Consider the following 19,513-nt stretch of genomic DNA (forward strand, 5'->3'; position numbering starts at 1 on the left):
ATTTTTGTATTAATGTAATATCTCAGAAAACTCAAATCGAAGTGCTAGACATAAGTTATTCGCGTAGCTCATTGCACGTAATTCCTTTAAAGAATATATTTCGTTATATTCGAAGACTAGATATCATAAAAAACTTGTAAGAGAAACTATGTAAAAATTAGTCCCTCAGATGGTATGAGTCCAACATCTATAGTGCAGATACACAGATTCAAGACAATTACCTCATCACAGGGGCCTTGAGAATGTGATATGATACTAGTCTATGTTCATATAACTGTAATTCAATAACAATCCTTAGCTTGTGATGAATTTGGATTTTGTTTCACTATTTGTTATATTATGTCTATCACTCTCGATTATGGGACCAAATATTTTAATACCGCTATTCATTGTTCAAGTCTCGTTTCCTGAAAAATAACTGGGTCGTTCAGAAAATTTATGGTTTTCGTAACAGTGCATGTTTCGTAACAGGATGCAACTTAAGTGTCATAAATTTAGTTTTTATATTCGTATGCCGTTTATAGTTTACGTCAAACGATCTGTAAAATAATATGCAGTAAGCTCAAATGTTATGGTAAAAGAGAAAAGAACAGAAAGTGAAATGTAAGAGGAAAAGAAAGAGGAAAAATCAGAAAGTATTATCGTATGTATTTTCACCTAAAATAAAGAGAATTATGTCTGTGTATAACTTTTTTATATCCAATATTGTATGTAAAATATTTTAGAACAGCTTCCTTAACAATTCAATTATTTGCGAAACGAAAATTTAAAAAAGCAAGAAAAAATTCACTTCCTTTTTTTCTGGGAACCTACAGGGTAATTTTCTTTGCTATTTTTGCAAATTGGACCTAGGTTTATATGAACATGTTTGTTGCTTTTGAGGTGTAGTATCAGCTGTAAAAATTAGAGGAAACTTAAGTTCGAAAATAGAGGGGATAAAAGAAAGTTGTTAATATTATTAAAAAAAATTAGTGACTGATTCTAGATATTGCAGCCAAAGTATTATTAGCTACACATATGATTATTTTAACGATACTACCTTAAGCAATTTATGGCAGTTGTTTAAATTCTTTTTCATCTAGAATTTGTAATTCTACAGTTTTTAAAGGTTTTGAATTAACAAATTCTAATACTGCTACATAAAAATATACTTAACTATTCCCTTTAATACTACGTTATATTTACATTACATTTCATTACTCTAATTTATCTAACTATACAATACATCTTTAATAAATATTACAATATTGCAAATGTTTCAGTAATCTCTCGTATAATACAACTTTTTCTCACTACGGCCATATATATCTGTCTATTCGTGAAAAATATAATCGATATGAAAATAGGTGTGCGATATCCTATTGTTTCCATTCTTTATTAATCTTAAACAAATATTGTAGAATTATGTAAGCATCGTCGAAGATATTGCAGCTGTTATATGTTATTTAAAATAAAAAAAAGTACGGGATTATACTTTTATTCCATCTCTGATCAATATCATATTTACGAACATTTTTCTTTAAGATACGGACGAACATATAGTGTGAACGTGTTTTGTTGAAACTTTTATTGTTTAATAATCACTATTGTATCGTTAACTATTACTTATCAATTGTGTACCTCAGATTATGACCACTGCAAAGACAAAATACAGTATTTTCCTCCTTTTTTTTAAATCAAATATATGCATAGACGAATGCAATTAAATAATTCATCCCAATGGAGCAAGGTTTGCAATCTATGTAATAACAGGAATAGTAAACGTGTTCAAAATTGAAGTTCGAAGAAAATATTGACAGTCTGAAGTTTTACGTAGAATTGTTATTTTACGATTGTAATATTAATTTTAAGTAGACTATATTCCAGAAAAATATATTACAGTAATAACGGATGTCTCAAAGAGCATCGTAACGATAATATATATTACAATCGAATATTACAATCTATGAAATAAATATTTATAGACTTTTTCTATACACCTCTACAGATTTTCTCTCCTGGCGCGCACTAATAATACATACATAGGAATAAATTATTTACAAAACTTATTTTTAAAACCTCGAATCACCTATTAAGTGGAATTTTTTTAAAGAAAAATGTAAGTAGCGAATGGGACATCGCGCTAAATGCTAGTTTTTAAGTATCGTTCAGTACTTACTCTTGTATGGTAACAGTGACGAAATTGTACGACGAACTTCTCCTCAAGTTGTTCCGCGCAAGGAAACGTGATGCGGGATTCGGGAGGATTCCCAAACATCATTTGTGAAAAATAAGCGTGGTGATTACGACGTGGCTGTGTCCCTGCGGCCGCTGAACGACACGATGGAACGAATACCTTTTACTGAAGTCTGAAATAATTGAACAAAAGATACAATTTTATTAACAAACAAAACCACATATATAACTGTTTCAGAATTAAGGAAGGAAATATGAACGTTTATAGGTTTTATAATCTTGATGATAAATGATGACGACGATGGCAAAAATTATGAAATAAAATAGTAGTTATATAAGTACTGCACGTTGAGGTATTATTGCTTGTAGCATTGCACTAATGCGTTAATATATAATTTATAAATAATATATTGACCTTTTTCTTCGAGCCACTGAGAAAATCCTTATACATTTCCGAGCGAAGGTACCTCGAATAGCTATCACTCTTCATCAGATGATAAACGTGGGCCTAAAATTTAATGGCATAGAATATTACTCTTATTACCGTTTTCCATCGTTCAGTTTTTAAGTCTTCAATGCATTTCTACATCTAACTCTAACGAAAATGTTTTGTTTATGACTTGTACCGCTGCTATGTCGAAACACCATCGATCAGGTTTCTGCAAATTCTTCTTCGTTATCTCGTAGGACTGAGAATCGACGTTAATTGGACAACTAGCGTCTGGACCAAGAAATTCATTCCAGATCTCGTTTACCTTAGTCTGAACTTCTTTCTGTGGTAATGTTTTCAACTCTTGCACAGCTTCCCAAAATCTATGTGCGTGAATGAAAAATTTGAATTTTCGCTGAACCATCTGGACTAAAATGCTTTCCTAATATAGTAAAATTAATAAAAACTTACTTTAAATTTTCACCGCTGAACTCTTTATCCAGAAAACGTGTAAACTGTTCTCTACCAACAGGATCTTGTAACAATTCTTGAAGACTAAAAGCCCACCTCTTTACTCTCCTAGTGGATACTTCTTTCCTGCGTAAAGAAACTCAAATTTATTACCAGAATAACGTCAAGAAAAAAAAGCATACATACATATGGCAAAATTTGGAAATGTACGTACGCTAATTTATCTTGCTCCCACATTTCAGAATTATCTGATATCCACGGATTCGTGAGTTCAGGTTGTATAAAAAAAGGATCATACTCTATATACTGCTCAAAATATGCAATTAAACTGGAATAATTGAAAGTAAAAAATAGTTAAGAGCCAGCTTCGGCAAGAATTTAATATAAACATTTAATAATATTTACTTACGCCTCAGAAACTTTTGAAACTTTTGTGCTCGATCTATCTAATCTAGCTTTCAACACTTCTATCTCTTTACTTAGCGTTTCTATCAAAGACACCGTACACGGCTCTGATTGCGAAGGAATATCAGTACTAGCTATACCTAATTGTAGATGTTTGCTCGATTTCGAAACTGGCCTATAACTACGACATGCTTTCTTAATATCCATTTCCGTTGTGTTAACACATCCAGGCTAAAAATATACATTATAATACTTCATCAAATATGATGTCAATACTTTATTGTTTACTATTTTATACGTTTAATTTAATTTATTTCACGTTCTATGTAAATATATATAATTACGCGTGTTATTACCATTGGCCTGTACACGTCCCAAAAAGCTCTTTCTTGACTGTCTAGTACCTTTCTTTCTAATTTATCACGTTTTTTGTCAACTTTACTTTGTGCTTCAGCTTGCATAAAGATAAATTCCCATTTTCTTGAAAACATTTTTTGTAACTTGGCCAAATTCTCAGCCTCGTAATCTGCTAATTCTAGACGAGTTTTGTTTTGCATCGTTCGTTTGCATAAATAAACAGCTGGAATATTGAAAATAAAATATAATTTTCTTTAAATCTATGTACATTTGTGTAAATTGGACTCTAGAAAAAATATTGATTTTAGGTCAATCAAATTGGTACTAATCAAACAAAATGTCATACCATAGTCAGTATTTTCTGGTTCCCAACAATTTGATGGCCAAAAATATGGTGTTTGAAACCTATAGAAAGTATTATCATTTTTTACGGTAAGGCAGTGGTCGTCAATAGGGAAGAAATATCCATGAGATGCCATAAGATGTGCCACGTGAAGTGCCTCTATTATATCAATTATATTGTTAATTAATTATAATTATAAATGCAACTTTGAATAAGATTTTATGTATAATTTTGATATTATTATATTTTGATATTTTCACATACCTTGATCATCTATAGCCATGGTCTTCATCATCCATGATATTAAATCTGTGCCTGAAACAACAGATAATTACGTTACGCAAAATGAAACAAAACTATAAAAGAACTTTAAAGAAAACCATAATATATTACCAGTAAAGACAGAAGGCGTTTTTGTCATAAAATTCTTTACCGTTTTTACTGGAACGCCTGTAACTTCATCCGACATTTTTTCTACGATAGCTTCCATCTAAAGTACATGTATACGCAAAATTACAGAACGGACATTAACAGTAAACATAGTATCTAACAATTTTGGGAAATATTAGACAAATTACTTTCTGATACACAAGGTAATTAGGTGTATCTTCGGCACATGAGGCAGTGATATGATATGTGGGGCTACCAGGAGATTTGTCGACTGCATCACCATTTTGATTGTTACATTGATTCACTTGATTATCTCTAGTTCTATACCGATCAACTGTCCCGCCAATGTCACTATTTTCACCTGGCTTTCGGCGGCATGCCGATTGTTCAGAATTCATAGTTACCATATCCACGCTAATCAAACGTTCAAAATAAAATGTTATGTCATGGAAACCATTTATATAAAGTCCAGGAAATATAAAAGGAACCGTACCTCAAAGTAGTTTATTTTCCATGTCACGAATAAAACAGCAGTGTCTTGTTTAGATTACATTTATCAGGATCTGAGCCGATATCCGATGAATTGACCACTCAGTGTCCCAAAGTCATTCCAATCATACATTTCAGTAAGATGACACAGGAACGGCTGATAAAAATAAAAATATATACAAATTGAACACTTTCTCGCATTCGTTACAATTCCATAAATGAAATCTAGACACGATTTACACAAAAAATTCTACTTTAGCAGAAGTACGAATTAATTGGCAGCAGTATTACCAATTTTTCAGAACAAGAACCAAACTGCAGAATGATCAACAATGCCGATCACACATCCTCCTTCGACAGGCAGATTTTCTATTGAAAATAACAGTTCTGTTTTCTCACGTAGAATGATATTCGCTGTTAATGTTTCACGATCGATTCCAAAGCTTTTCCCGAAGCCGAACTATATTCGAAACACAAATCTTTCTCATTACACGATCAATATTCCAAAATCACAACACATGAGCGTTCCATGCTCCGCAAGATTTACGTTCGTAGAAGACTTACGTTTCGAATAGACCATTCTAATCGTTTGACAGATGGCAAGAATTATGTTACGTTCGTTCGTGGATTAACAATAAATCGTTTGTGCCACAGAATGAAACAAAAGATGTTTTTAGCAACCGCGATTCCTTTGTATAGCCCAAAGCACGACTGCGCGTACGATTTCACGTTGCTGCAACGATGGAGGAAATTAAATAACATTTCTGTTCTAAATAAACGGATGCGAAATAATTCACGTGCACAAGGAACTGAAATTATTAACAAAATGTTTTTATAAAAATTGCTTGCGACAGAAAGGAGGGTATTATAGTTTATTTACCGGTGAAACTGTGGCGGGAAATTTCAAGGTCGAGTGAACTTTTTTTTTTAACAAGTCTTTACATTTCTCAATGCGAGCTAACGTGACTTCACGTTTTGTAAAATACTGAAATTTAGACAAAAATAATGGAAAGTTCTTGTATGGTTTAAATAAAAGTATGAATAATACAGCAATGTATTGTAGTTACTATAAAATTATTAAACTTGCAACATGTTAGTAAACCAACTTTATTCTTTCATTTCTCGATGCGATAAAATTCTTAATAAATTCAATTCCTTCTCAATATATAAATTATACATAATTCATTTCACGATATAAGCGCACACATTTCATGTGCACGCGCATTCTATGCGAACTTAATGTGCACATTGTGCACACACGCACGTACATACATATATGAAAAATAATTGAAATCCTGTATTAATATTGCTAAATTAACGGCAATGTTCCTTTAAAGAAATCTTTCTGTTTCGTTTAAGAAAGTCTCACATTTATGGAAAATACAAATGTTGCCAATCACAACTGTTAACTTTTAATTATTTTGTAATCCTTCGTTCGCTAATGAAACATATTTATATTGAAAGAAATATAGTTAAAAATTATTAATTTATTCATTACCCTTGCTTCCGCAGAGTTGTCATTAATTATAAAATAATACTTTAAAGTTTTGTATCGTATAAATTTTATCACTTTTTTTTTTGTTTATTGAATAGAAACAAATTTTGAAATTACGAATATATGTACAAAAGACAATGTAGATGTAAAACATAATTTATGGGTTATTGATCATTGGTGTTAATAAATTTTTAGCATAGATCGATGAATTAATAAAATTACATTCATGTATCACGTCAATTTCATTCTTCCTTCCCTTAGCAAGTTGTATTCTATTAACATACTCATAGAAATAACATATTAAAGAAAAGCTTTATGAATATACAATATAACAAATATACATTTTTGAATAGCAAAGACTCAAGTCTAAGTTCATTGACTTACAGTTAAGTCAGAAACTCCTTATTCTGTACTTATATGTAATAAAAATATATTATGTCAATATTGAAATCGTTTACAATCCATAAATAAAAATCTGATGTTACGTATAACAATTTCACTAATACTTTCCTTTTTTTTTTCAATAACTGAAACCTCTTTTCAAAAGTAACAATGTATTCCATGATGTGCGTCTAATATGAGTGTGTATACATTGTTTAAATTATGTTTCATATACACACGCCCATGTACACGCGTAATAGTACAATATTACAATTATATACATCCATCTCTACATTATGCACAACTTCGATTATGTGCAAATCATTTGGAAAGCTAAAGTTAGCGATAACACATTTAAATAATTATGGTTTTGAACTATATTTCGAAATATCAAAATAGCCACCGTTAGATCTTAAAACTTTGTTGTGACATCTGTATGTCCGTTATAAATCTTTTCTTTTAATTCACACTATAATATATAAGATAGATCAAAATTGTTTTCTAGACTAGAATCAACCACGTACTAACATTATTCTTAATACACATAGATACGCGTACAAGGTCCTGTATTTTATGTATTCGATCTTCTCCGTTCGTCGATCTAAATCTCCAAACTGTAGCTGAACGAAACTAATGTACAAAACACTGCAAATTGTCTATATACAACAACATTTATAAGATTTATCTATACGTTTTCTTTTGTACAATATCCTGGGACAAATCTACGATCTGATCCTCTTATCATTCCTACAGGAAAAAAAAAAAAAAAAAAAAAAAAAAAAAAAAAAACATTTACTGGCTATTAACAACTGTCTAATAACGCGTAGCTTTAGATTCTCCATTTAGCGTATCGTTGGTACTTTGGTTCGAGATGCATTTTCAGTTGTTCGAATTCGTCAGGTTCCTCTTCATCAAAATCATAAAAGTCATTTTTTTCGATATATCTTTTTTTCTCCTTTTCTATTTCTATGTCTTTAACAACTTGCAATTCCTCCTCTTCTCCTTTTCCTTTTCTGCTTCTTCTTCCTCCTACTTCTTCTCCTTCTTCTTCTTCTTCTTCCTCTTCTTCCTCTTCCTCTTCCTCTTCTTCTTCTTCTTCTTCTCCTTCCACATCGTTAATTTTATTTTGTGCTACAAAAATTATTATGATCATTCTTAGAAAGTAATTCCACAATCTCGTACTTGTATATTGCATTAATTTACAATGTATGTAATAATTTGTAATAAATAAAAAAATCACTGCTGATAAAAATTTTAATTTCTGCTTACACTGCATTATATTTTTGAAAGTTAAATGTTAAATAAATTACGTATTATATGGATAAAACTGTTACGATTTTATATTAGCATTGGAAGTATATGATATTTTTTAACTAGGGAAATTAATATGATTTCATTAACGATGGACATGAAAACTGTTATAAAAAGTGCAAGCGAGACATAAGATAATGTTGAAATCAGCGTATATAAAAGAGAAAGCATTACTTTTGAAATAAAATACAAAGTTAGATGTAGAGTTATACAAGTTTTCCATACTTATTATATTTTCCCAGCAGATTTAACTCATTTTATTACAAAGAAATGCATTTTATAAATTTGTACATACATGGTACATAGTCGGTCCATTTTATGTACAAATCAATTTCTTAATTTGTCATATGATACAGCATGATAAAGGACAAGCAGTATAAAATTATTTATACTAAGTATGAGATATCAAACAAATTTTTGCATCGCAACATATTTTACATTTTAATTTAATTGTATATGTAGTGTATTTTTTCCATTGTTCCAAACAATGATGGGAGAAAGCAATTGTTTAATAGTTGACAAGAATGTTCTTCTATGTTATTTTGCATAATTGAAATTTAAAAGTGTAATAAAAAGTATGTCGTACAAAAATGTAATCTTGAATATGTAATACACATTTTCTTTTTTTTTTTTTCAAATACCCGATATATCACCAGTGTATAATGTAATAGTGATCACAATGCAACTTTTATCAATTTTGTATGGCGTATTTTACTCACCTGGTTGCACGAATCACTGATGAGGGCTCAGCAATATTAGTACTCTGATCAGATATAATGTCAACCGTTGTATTGCCTCTTGTGTTCACTGTAGCCGTTGAACACATAGTTGTAGCAACTGCACATTTAATTACATTTAAATATTGTTGAGTCGTGTCGCTTATATCATCTGGATTTGTGCATTTTAAGCATTGAGCAATGTTCGATCCAAAGTTACTGAGCACGTGAATATCTGCTAAGCTATTATCGCTTGCGTCCTCGCTTTCTTTTACATAAGACACATCTCGTTCTGAATAGAGAACAGGATCAACCATTACAGGTACAGGTGAAGAATATTCGGAAACAATTCCACAAGCATCATTTTCCATCGATTTTTGTTGCTCTTGGAAACTGGTATTTTCTTTCTGATCAATGATGGAAGAATTTTCCTCAACTCTAGAGGCTTCGTCGCTGCTATCAATATTTTCTGGCACTTCAGTTATAGCGTTCATTGGCGTACGAGACATCTGAGACAAATCATAAAATAAGGTTTTTATTTTAACAATATTGCTTGGCCAATTTCTAGGAGTAAGTTCTAACGAAAGCCTTTTGATCGGAGTCCCATTGATAGAGATATCGGCCACGTGGCGTATAAGATTTCGAAGGATCAACTGATTGAAGTCCATTGTAGAAATGTACATTCGTGGTATAGGCATAACGATGTTCACATTCTTGAACGTTCTACGCGCATCACATCTTACAACAGATTTAGTGGTTTGTCTTTCATTTAGGTTTCTTATCTCAAAATATTTGTTGCCTTTCCTAACAAATCTGTCTAACGCTTCTCGTTTTATCGGCGTATTTACATCTTTATAAACTGTCGAAGTACACGAATCTGTACTATCACCGCTAAGTTCGAAACTACTGTTTTTACAGATACAACTTGTATTTGATATCTTTGCTTCTGGTACATTATTTACAACCGCACTATCCCAATTCATACTATTATTTACACGGCGTACGTTTATCCCCTCTACGTCATTGCTTGTTGGCATGTTGTGAACATTTATAAAAACATTTTTATCACTATCACTGTCAATACTATACATTCTGGTAACTTCGTTATTTAAACAATTTGTTTCTACATTTACCTTTAACGTATCGTAGCATTCGAGTGATTTATTATTTACATTACAAACACACTTCTCGTTACATACAAAACATGCCGTATTATTCTCTGTACTATTTACATTAAAAGCAGAATCATCACTTTCAACATCATCCTTTGTACTTAAATTTAATATTACTAAATTGCGCATTCTGTCAAGCGTACGTACAGTATGCGTGTCACTGCTTCCATCGTACGTTATACTACAGGACAACGAGTCGCTATCACTAGTAAAATTAATACTGTCTGTTGAAGTTTTATTATTCGTTTCTTCTATCGGCGTAGGATCTACTTTATCTAGTATCCCAGCTCTATCCCGTATCTGCACATCGTTCGCGGCTGCCTTTAAAGCAGAGTATTCAGGTATACCTAACAGTTTAGGTACAGGTACAATCGTGTTACTATTCGAAACATGCATTAATAAATTATCGTTCACGATTTTAGAACAGGTATCGATTACATTCGAAACAATGCAATTCGCAGCTAATACTACATCTTTGTTAGTAACACCAGCGGGAAATTTTGATTGTATATCCTCGGTGAATGATCGACGATTATCTAAAGTGAGAACACTAGCTGCTGGCTCTTTCAAATAGACGTTCGTATCCTTACTTTCGCTGATACGATCAGTAGACTCCTCCTTTTCTGTGCTAGGAAGATCCGCAAAGGAATCGTTCCCGCAATCGTCCTCGAACAAAGGGTTCGTTTCTTTGGGACAGGACTTTTCGCACTGTTCGCTAGTGTTTAAGTTACCCTCGAGTTTGAACGATGGTATCATATTTGCTAAACTCTGTAAGCTTGGCAATTGCGAAACGTTAAAAAACTTTGATCTACTTTTCAGCGATACCGAGGACTCTTCTGTTTCCCGATTATAAATCCTATCTGTCTTATCTTTTATGTAATAATGAAATTTGTCTCCAAGTGTCATCATGCTATTTATGCTACCTTGCAGCGCACTTTTACCCTTCAACTGATTAACAGAGGTCGAGTCAGAAAAGAGGCAACTAGATTGTTGAAACAGCGAGAGTAGTTTTCCTAAATTAGAAGTACTTTTCTGTATAGGATCGTGTTTCGTCTGTGGCTGTAACTCTATGTTCTCGTTGGTACAAGTATTTGTCCCTTTCTCTGTTGTATCGTAATCTTTGTTAATAACTATCGATTTATCGGTTATCGTAACGCAAGTGGAACTTTCTTCGTTTTTATCTATATTTGCAGTTGTATTATTTATAGTCTCATTTCTATCTATAATTTCTACACTTCTTGCATCCTCTTTATAGCTTTCTACATTCTCGTTACTTCTTGCCGTTGAAATCTCCTCCGAACGAGTATAAATAAACTGATTGTCCGGCGCGTCATCATTATCCTCTTTGTGTACCGTAGCAACAAAACTTACATCACTGTCAGATCCCGTTCTAATGGACGCTTTCGCAAAAGTCTTATCTGCGTTTAATTCTTCTGCGTTAGGACATTTCTCAGGTATCGTTGGCGGACACGTTTTCTCTACGATATTCGAAACTAGACAAGACGCGCTGCTCGTCGAAGTACCTTGCCAATTTTCTATAGTCTTATTCTCATTGTTCGTTTCTGATTCGGACGCGAACACGTTGTCAGAGTCATCCGAATCAGCTGACTCTGGAACGTTTATTTTCGAACATAAATCGACCGTAACGTCAACCTCAGTGGTGGTGATCACGGGTTTAGGCAATGGTACGGTATTTGCTGATTCAACAACCGAAACGCGGAATCTAGATGGCCCACTTGCAGAAGTGACACAGGTAGGTGATGATCCAAGGGATGATAAAACAACTGATGATGAAGATACTGGGGAGCCCGTAGAACGTAACGTTTCCGGAACTCGGGACACCACAAACCGACTTCGTGAGGGACTTAGTATCGGACTGGCTACGGGTGAAGAGGCAGGACTAGGGGCTGGTGAACGAAGACGACCTCCGTTGATACGTTTCGGTTCGAGCATCGATAGTCCAGAATCATCTTTTTGCATTGAGATCATGGATGATAGAGAACATGGCAGTGTTTGACAAGTAAGCGAAATTTTACGGGATGTTGTACTACAGAATCTGCTATGATATGAATTATCAAAACCTTCACTATTTTCTTCTAATGTACGATTTTGTTCGTTTTCCAAACAACTGCTTCGAATCTCTGCTACAAGCTGCGCGTACTGATGTAGGGACTGGGATAAATCGTCCTATTATTAACACAAGAGAAAAATAAGCGGTAATAATGTAAGCGGCTGTTGAAATGATTGCAGAACGAACGATACACGATGTTTACTTACTGTTTTGTTGTCAGGCTTGTCATCCAAGTCAATTTTAGTAATACTTCTATTCTTTTTCATAGCAGTACTGAGGGCCTTTATTCCGGTCATCTCTATGTTATTATTTCGTAAATCTATCCTCTAAAACAATAAAACAGACAACGATTTCAATGTAAAATGATTTTTGCAGTTTTCCTCCAATATTTTTAAAACCTTCGATATTTACTTGTAGAACCTGATTTATTTCGATAATTTCAGATAACGTGACAATTCCATCGCATGTAAGATTTGTCGACTGTATACCCAATTGCAATAAGACACGGTTTTTTTTCAGCACATCTTTTGTAATAAATAACAACTCATCCGTCAACATGTTTTTCCCGATATTTAATGTTTCTAACGTTTTGGACAATCCCTATACATATATGTAAATCAAGTTAATATAACACAGGTATGTATAAATATACTGAAAGCACTAAGAGAGAAATTACATACTATAATACGTGCGAAATAGGGAGACGATTTTTTTGTCAGTTGATTGTTCCATAATACTAATATGCTTAAACCTTTACCATCCTTGTCCTCATTTATTTGATTGATCAGACCCTCTAAGATATCACGTACGCCATCGTCTTGAATGACGTTATTACTGAAAGAGTATACAATATATATTATAATGTACTTAAAATATAAAGAATATTGTTCATCCCTGGATTATTAATTTTTTCAAAATTAATATCAATTTTGTACTGTCGCGACATTATTTTTCAATGGTATATACCTAATATCAAGTAGCTGTATATGATTATTTAACCTAAGAAGAGAACCAAGCTGTATCGCGTCATACAAATTCAGCCCATTGTCTGCTAAGTAAAGTTCTCTTATTCCAGTATTCATCTTTAACGCTGCAACTATTAAAAAGAAAAAATATATTGTTATCATATTTTTAAAAACATTTCTACTATTAAAATTAAATCTACTAATTAAAATCTACTATTAAAATACTTGTTTCATGATATATACATCATACTTTTATAACTTGTTTCACTCAATTCAAGTACTATTTTTGTATTTTACAAATGTCACATATTTAATAATTTGTGGACTTTAGTCAACAATTTTTGTTGCAATAAAAAGTAAGAATAGTTGTACTCAAAGTTGTACTTTGCAATCACTTAAAAATGAAATGAAAATAAAAAGTAGATCTAAACAAATTATATTACATAATAAATACCTAAGGTGATGATAGATCTTCCTGAAAGTCCACAATTTTCTAATTTAAGCACATGTAGATGGCAGACTAATCGTAATGCACGACTCAAGATATTCATGTATTGTTCATTAAGAATTACATCCTTAGCTTCAAGATGTTCTAAACATTCGGTCTAGACAAATAATGATTGCATTAATTATGTATTAGATAACAAAATCTCAATTTCAAACACACATAGCTAGCATCATTTCTAATTTTCATGTTCTTTGCAGTCATCCTACACATAATAATCAAAGAGATAATAAAAAAAAGGAATATATTAAACTAATAAGTATATGTACGCTTAGTTTTAATGAAAGTGTAGATGTTACGTATACCTTTTTTATCATATTCGCGCATGCCTGCCAGCCATAAGTCTCAATTTTTGGATTGGAGGAAATATTCAAGTGTTTTGCAGATTCATAATACTCTATCATATCAAATAATATCACAGCACTCTGCAATATAAAAATGATCCATGATATTTAATAGCATTTTATAATTTATAATTTTTCTACTTTTCTAAGAAAATTTAAGAGAATACCTCGTCATTCAAAGATGTATTTTCTAAATCAATTTTATTGAATTGTATTCTTTTAAAAATTTCCTCCAATGGTTCCGCATGATTAACATCCAAAGTCTGTCCCTTCAAATTTAATTCTCCACCACGCAATTCAAATGTAACTAAATTCTATACAAAAATTATTATTATTATTATGTAATTGTGTATCTATTTTACTATAACATTCTAAAAATTAAAGTTAATTTGAACCTTAAAACTTAAAGCTATCGAGGGAAAGGATTATTTCTATTTAACAAATAATTTTACAGATCGAAATAGTTATCACGCATATACCAATATTAAAACAATGCAATTTTACCTCTAGCTGGTTTATAACAGTTTCCAGTGGATCTGAATTATGTTTTAAACAGGAATCCTTGTACGCTGAGATTAAATCTTTGCAATTCACATTTTCAGCTGTGAACAATTAATCAATATATTATTAGAGTATATAAAATAATCTTTAAAGGTAACATATTAAAATGTAAAATGACTGATGTGTTGAGAAACTTATGGAGTATATACACTCGAACCTATTGAACAATATACTGCTAACATTATTACAAGAATGTTACAAATAGTAATTTTACGATTCCAATTTTGTTATTTGCATTTCATAAATATAAAGTTTTTTAACACGTTCGCTGCGGTGTTCATTGGTGACTCACCAAGGTTTTCATTTGTAGCAATGACTTGATCATTAATTAGTGTCTATATTTCCATTGAATGATCACCTCTCTATCACAACAAAGCAAGTTGATAAATTTGACCCTGGAAGCAGAGGATCAAGAGGAAATCAACTCTACATCTTTTTCTTCAGAATACACTCATCCCTTGATTTACACTGAGTACTACTTTCATGTAATACCTTTTTTTTTACATGGTTGATAGTCATGTAAACAAAGTCTATTGCATAAAAAAATATATACAACAAGAAGAGTTGTGTACATTATACAAATATTTATTTTATATATTTGTATAGTGCTAACAAAAAATTAGAAAAATAAATGTACATTTATGTTTGTTGTTATTGCTAGTAAATATATGTTAAAAAGTAGTCTACATTAAATTATAATTTATATCGTTAGAAATGTTCGAGTACACTGTACACATTTGCTCTCTTTCTCTCTCTCTCTCTCTCACTCTCACTCTTTCTCTCTCTGTAGCTTTAACAAATATTATAAAAAGAATTATTTTTCAAAATACAAAATAAGACCATAGAAAATTAGGAACATGTGAACAGAAGAATTATTTATGTATCGTGTAAAATGAAAACTGTATCAATCAAGGGATGAATATATAGCCAAATATTTACTTGCATTTTATTTTAATATGGATTACACATATTGTACTTTATAATATGAGTATAAAACATACACATATAGAAACTGAATTAATCTTTTTTGCACACCAGTTTCTTCTGTATTAAAAAAAAAAAAAAAATTAGCTTCCACTTTTTCTACACGCGCAATTCCACAGAGAACGTATTAATACAATAATATAAATAAAATGTCAATAAATGTTGCATAAAAATTATACAGCAATACTAAAAAAACATCATCACACATTGTAATTTTACCTTATTATTTTGTTACAAAGAGTTTCATTTATGTCTGCTGTAGAATACTTTGAGTACTTGAAGAAGAATTAATATAAATTAGTAATTAATTGTAAGAAATTATTTATTATGCAAAAATACAATTTTTAGATATACAATTGGTCTATTTTAAAGTGTCTAAGTTACTTTTATTAGTTAAGAGTTTAAATAAATACACGTATATATTGCTAGAGTAATTCTTACAGGTTAATTATATATTGTACATACTTTAATATTGCATCAAACTTATAATTAGTATATGGTTCACATTGTGAAATCTTAAACGTTCTGCATTTGGCACGATCTATAAAAAAACCACTTAATGTCCTGATAATATGTTACTTACAACTATGCAAGTAAATAATTACAGAAATTACATACAGTCTGTATGATTTCAATTAATGAAAAAGTTATCTTACCATTACAATTCATACAAATTACAATCGATGGCTTAAATTATATTCTTTAATCAATAATCTTACTTTGCTATTACAGAAAAGCATTATTAAAAACAATTTACATATAATTGAACATGTATAAAAAAAAAAAATTCAAGACACAAATAGTTAAAGGTATCATACAACAAAATGTGTTTTGCAAGCGGAATATAGATATTTATACAATTGAAAATAAAAAGAACACGGAAATAAATGTAAAACTTTTATATTTGCACCATTTCCTTGGTTAAGTTGCATAAATATCTGCATTCTAAATATGAGTAAGACTAATTTCAAAATATTTAATTAGAACTCTTTTGTGCATTCAATTGTGACGAGTTCTTTTGTAAAGATACAATATTTTAAAAATAAATATAATTGAATGCATAAAAAGTTTGAATTAAAAATTTTCAAAATCAATTTTACAAACATTCTGTAAAATGATACCTTCGTTCACTTATGTCCTCAATTATAAAATCTAAATCTTACATGAAGAATTAACATATCCGAAAAGTATTAAATTCAATATATAGAATGAACTGAATTAACCTAAATGTTACCTTCTAAATGTTTTTATGGAAGAAATGATAATTTTATAAAATTTTATAGGATCAAGTTTATACCTCCCTCTAAAACAGATATGCAAAAAGCATTGAACTTAAAATAATTTTATGAAATACAAATCCCTTTTTCATAAACACCAATTGAATTCTTTATCTTATGAAATATACATAGTTGTTATATCATTTAAATTGTTTATACAGTTTGAAAAGGCATATCGTATAAGTTGTTCACGTTTTAATAAGAAAAAATTGTACCTTAAGCAATACTTATATATAATTCTATTTAGTAAACATTTTGTTACTACACGAGCATAACATATCATGCACGTAGTATTAATTTTCAAGTAATTCTATTGTTAATCCTTTATTTTGTATACATAAATATAACATCAACATTGCAACGCTCTATATTCCCAACTATTTTTAATACTCTCAACTGAAAGATAAGTACTGATAAGTACTTTAAAAACAAGTCTGTAAAATACCTTAAATTATCAGCTCGAGTAGTTGTTTAACTTGATATTAAGAATTGATAACCAACTCTATACCTTTCTAATACATGAAAGATACCAACACACAAGTTAATGATTGTTTTCCAATCATTAACGTTAAATCAATTATTATCGAACACGGGTTATTAACATTTATCGATATTGGGGAACGAACCGTATTTTCATCTGACAAAGTAGATGGCGAAATTATACTTTGATTAAAGTTTGGTCGAACAATGCTATTGACATGGCAAAATTCAACGTTTTATTCGAACGGCAATTTACATTCCTTCGTTTAGCGGTCGAATTTTGTTGGATCGCAAGCGCATTGTTTAATAAAAAAATAAATCGGTATAATTTCGCGTTAAGGTGATAGAGAACTTACGTACGAGATGAGAAATGTGAATACAAAGTTGAAACAAGACAAAGAGGAATTTATCCTTACCGAGTTTCCATGGATTGGCCGGTTCCAGATATCCTGTAATCAAGTGATTGTCATTTGTCGGAAAATTCACACGTCGTGGAAGCTTTTTTTTGCTCAATGCCAGGGAACTTCGTAATTTTCTTCCGTCGATTAGAATGTAAGGCGAAAGGGGGACATTGCCTGTACCGAATCGTGATCTCCTTGTAGTGTGCGATATCGTTCTCGGAGGAAGTTTTTCAGGATCGACCTCATCATCCAAGGTCGTTAGCGAATTCTCGCAGATCTGCGGCATCGAATTCGCTCCCTCGCTCATATTCAACAGATTTCTAACATATTTTTTTTAACAGAAATTTACTCCGCGCACACACGCACAGGCATGCACATATATAACGCACAATATGTCAACGCGACTATTTCGTGGAATTTGTTAACGCACGTATCGAAGCAAACATCAGCTACTCGTATGTTACGTCCGCCATCTTTATTACCGTCTAACAAGTCGGCAACTGTACAACTTCGTTTCACCTAGGGAGGAGCTCAAATTACATTTTATATTGTCGAATATCCTAACGATTTGTTACATTTTCCTGCGTCCTATTACTCTACTGCCGCTCAATCTGTCAACGACAATTTAACATTATGGCTAATATACGGATTACCAAGTACGAGATATCAGCGTGAACCAATTAGATGTGATATTTACGTAGCGATGGTTTATTAATGTTTATTATATACATAATATAGCGTTAAAGATTGGTAAATATATTGATTGTTTCAATTGAGCTTGACAGTTTCGTTCCAACCTTTGCAACTTCTTTTTTAGTCAAATAAATGTATCGAGAACCTGTTTAAAGGCGCGTTTACATTGCTTCAAAGAACAAAATGCAACCATGGCACATATATCTGTCAGAATAAAATAGACTTAAATTAAAATTATTAAATTTATATTTCATTCTAAATACAAATGCAATTTATAAACGATTTAAATGTAAATTTCTATACGTGTAAAGATGTATATGTATCTTTGTTTGCATAACGAATGTAACATTAACTTGTAATGCTAACTTGTTGTACATCGCAAATAAAAAACAGAGAATAAATCCTCAGATACGGTGTAACAAATATTTCAGCGGCAAAAATTGAAAACGTTATATCGTGAAACGGCATGTCGTTCTATTTGCTTTTGTTCCTTCCTTTTGTATTCAATTTCTCGATAAATACTATTATTAATCGTAACTCAGTGCGATTTATGCTACGAGTCTGCGTGATGTTACATAAAAGGATTTAAAAAGGTTAGAAATTATGTGTTCGTTCAAATAATCCTGTACAGAAGCTTTGCTGTGCCCTCTACAATTGACAGCGATGAATTTAGCAAGTGTATTTACTATAAACATTGATGTTGGTAATGTCAACAGGTGTAAAAAGGCCGTGTTTGATTCTATTTATGCACAAATTCAAATCCATTAACTTAATCGTATCGTTCGAACGAATACTACGAAGTATGTCTCAATGACAGACGAATTTTAGCTGTTCTTAAAGTAAAAAGATACAAATCCATACGGGAGGTTAACACTGTAGCACACACTCGAAGTATAATCGACGCAACACGCACGGTAGTTGCGATGACACTGACGCACGACACCCGCGCATACGACCACTCCCCACCCCTCTCCACTCCCCACCATCGCATATTCTATAATGCATAAGAGAGAGAGAGGAAAAATAAAATATTTTTGTAATATTAAATAAACTATTTTAAACATTCTTCTCTCTCTCACTCTCTTTTTCTTCTCCTT

General features: G+C 31.5%; 3 protein-coding genes across 4 annotated transcripts; all 3 read right to left on the reverse strand.

Annotated features, from left to right (window-relative positions):
- Window positions 1-1,493: 1,493 nt before the first annotated feature.
- Rsg7 (regulator of G-protein signaling 7) lies at window positions 1,494-5,940 on the reverse strand. Of its 2 annotated transcripts, XR_013102354.1 has the most exons (14): window positions 5,352-5,940; window positions 5,065-5,217; window positions 4,760-4,985; window positions 4,575-4,671; window positions 4,446-4,496; window positions 4,185-4,340; window positions 3,838-4,061; window positions 3,486-3,712; window positions 3,291-3,404; window positions 3,077-3,202; window positions 2,802-2,988; window positions 2,591-2,683; window positions 2,159-2,348; window positions 1,494-1,635 (listed from the first exon to the last, which is right to left on the reverse strand). XR_013102354.1 is itself a non-coding variant. In XM_076902193.1 (13 exons), exons 3-13 carry the CDS (start codon window positions 4,976-4,978, stop codon window positions 2,283-2,285), a joined length of 1,560 nt encoding a protein of 519 aa, XP_076758308.1. In that variant the 5' UTR covers window positions 4,979-4,985; window positions 5,065-5,217; window positions 5,352-5,940; the 3' UTR covers window positions 1,494-2,282. The 2 variants fall into 2 exon arrangements, 1 of the variants encoding a protein (XP_076758308.1); XM_076902193.1 differs by having other exon boundaries at window positions 1,494-2,348.
- A 2,030-nt stretch (window positions 5,941-7,970) lies between these two features.
- On the reverse strand, window positions 7,971-18,030 carry LOC143427754 (uncharacterized). Its single transcript, XM_076902188.1, has 11 exons — window positions 17,739-18,030; window positions 14,525-14,622; window positions 14,188-14,334; window positions 13,982-14,101; window positions 13,626-13,776; window positions 13,173-13,302; window positions 12,887-13,040; window positions 12,618-12,806; window positions 12,413-12,532; window positions 8,967-12,322; window positions 7,971-8,067 (listed from the first exon to the last, which is right to left on the reverse strand). The coding sequence occupies exons 1-11, from the start codon at window positions 18,028-18,030 to the stop codon at window positions 8,058-8,060; spliced, it is 4,767 nt and encodes a 1,588-aa protein (XP_076758303.1). The 3' UTR covers window positions 7,971-8,057.
- A 38-nt stretch (window positions 18,031-18,068) lies between these two features.
- Window positions 18,069-19,407, reverse strand: LOC143427211 (uncharacterized). Its single transcript, XM_076901140.1, has 3 exons — window positions 19,268-19,407; window positions 19,110-19,209; window positions 18,069-18,242 (listed from the first exon to the last, which is right to left on the reverse strand). The coding sequence occupies exons 1-3, from the start codon at window positions 19,405-19,407 to the stop codon at window positions 18,069-18,071; spliced, it is 414 nt and encodes a 137-aa protein (XP_076757255.1).
- Between the last annotated feature and the right edge of the window lie 106 nt (window positions 19,408-19,513).

Source organism: Xylocopa sonorina, chromosome 9 (genome assembly GCF_050948175.1).
Source record: "Xylocopa sonorina isolate GNS202 chromosome 9, iyXylSono1_principal, whole genome shotgun sequence".
Taxonomy (NCBI): domain Eukaryota; kingdom Metazoa; phylum Arthropoda; class Insecta; order Hymenoptera; family Apidae; genus Xylocopa; species Xylocopa sonorina.

What these genes read in the sequence shown, in the direction of transcription:
- Rsg7 (XM_076902193.1), bottom strand. Translation starts at nt 4,978, where the DNA reads ATGGTAACTATGAATTCTGAACAATCGGCATGCCGCCGAAAGCCAGGT. An exon ending in AACGCCTTCTGTCTTTACTG is followed by an intron (nt 4,497 to 4,574) that starts GTAATATATTAT and finishes CTGTTGTTTCAG; the next exon opens with GCACAGATTTAATATCATGG. An exon ending in ACCAGAAAATACTGACTATG is followed by an intron (nt 4,062 to 4,184) that starts GTATGACATTTT and finishes TCAATATTCCAG; the next exon opens with CTGTTTATTTATGCAAACGA.
- LOC143427754 (XM_076902188.1), bottom strand. Translation starts at nt 18,030, where the DNA reads ATGAGCGAGGGAGCGAATTCGATGCCGCAGATCTGCGAGAATTCGCTA. An exon ending in GCGCGAATATGATAAAAAAG is followed by an intron (nt 13,777 to 13,981) that starts GTATACGTAACA and finishes TTATTTGTCTAG; the next exon opens with ACCGAATGTTTAGAACATCT. An exon ending in AAATAAATCAGGTTCTACAA is followed by an intron (nt 12,533 to 12,617) that starts GTAAATATCGAA and finishes TTATTGTTTTAG; the next exon opens with AGGATAGATTTACGAAATAA.
- LOC143427211 (XM_076901140.1), bottom strand. Translation starts at nt 19,407, where the DNA reads ATGCGATGGTGGGGAGTGGAGAGGGGTGGGGAGTGGTCGTATGCGCGG. An exon ending in TTAACCTCCCGTATGGATTT is followed by an intron (nt 19,210 to 19,267) that starts GTATCTTTTTAC and finishes CATACTTCGTAG; the next exon opens with TATTCGTTCGAACGATACGA. An exon ending in TTGACATTACCAACATCAAT is followed by an intron (nt 18,243 to 19,109) that starts GTTTATAGTAAA and finishes GCTCCTCCCTAG; the next exon opens with GTGAAACGAAGTTGTACAGT.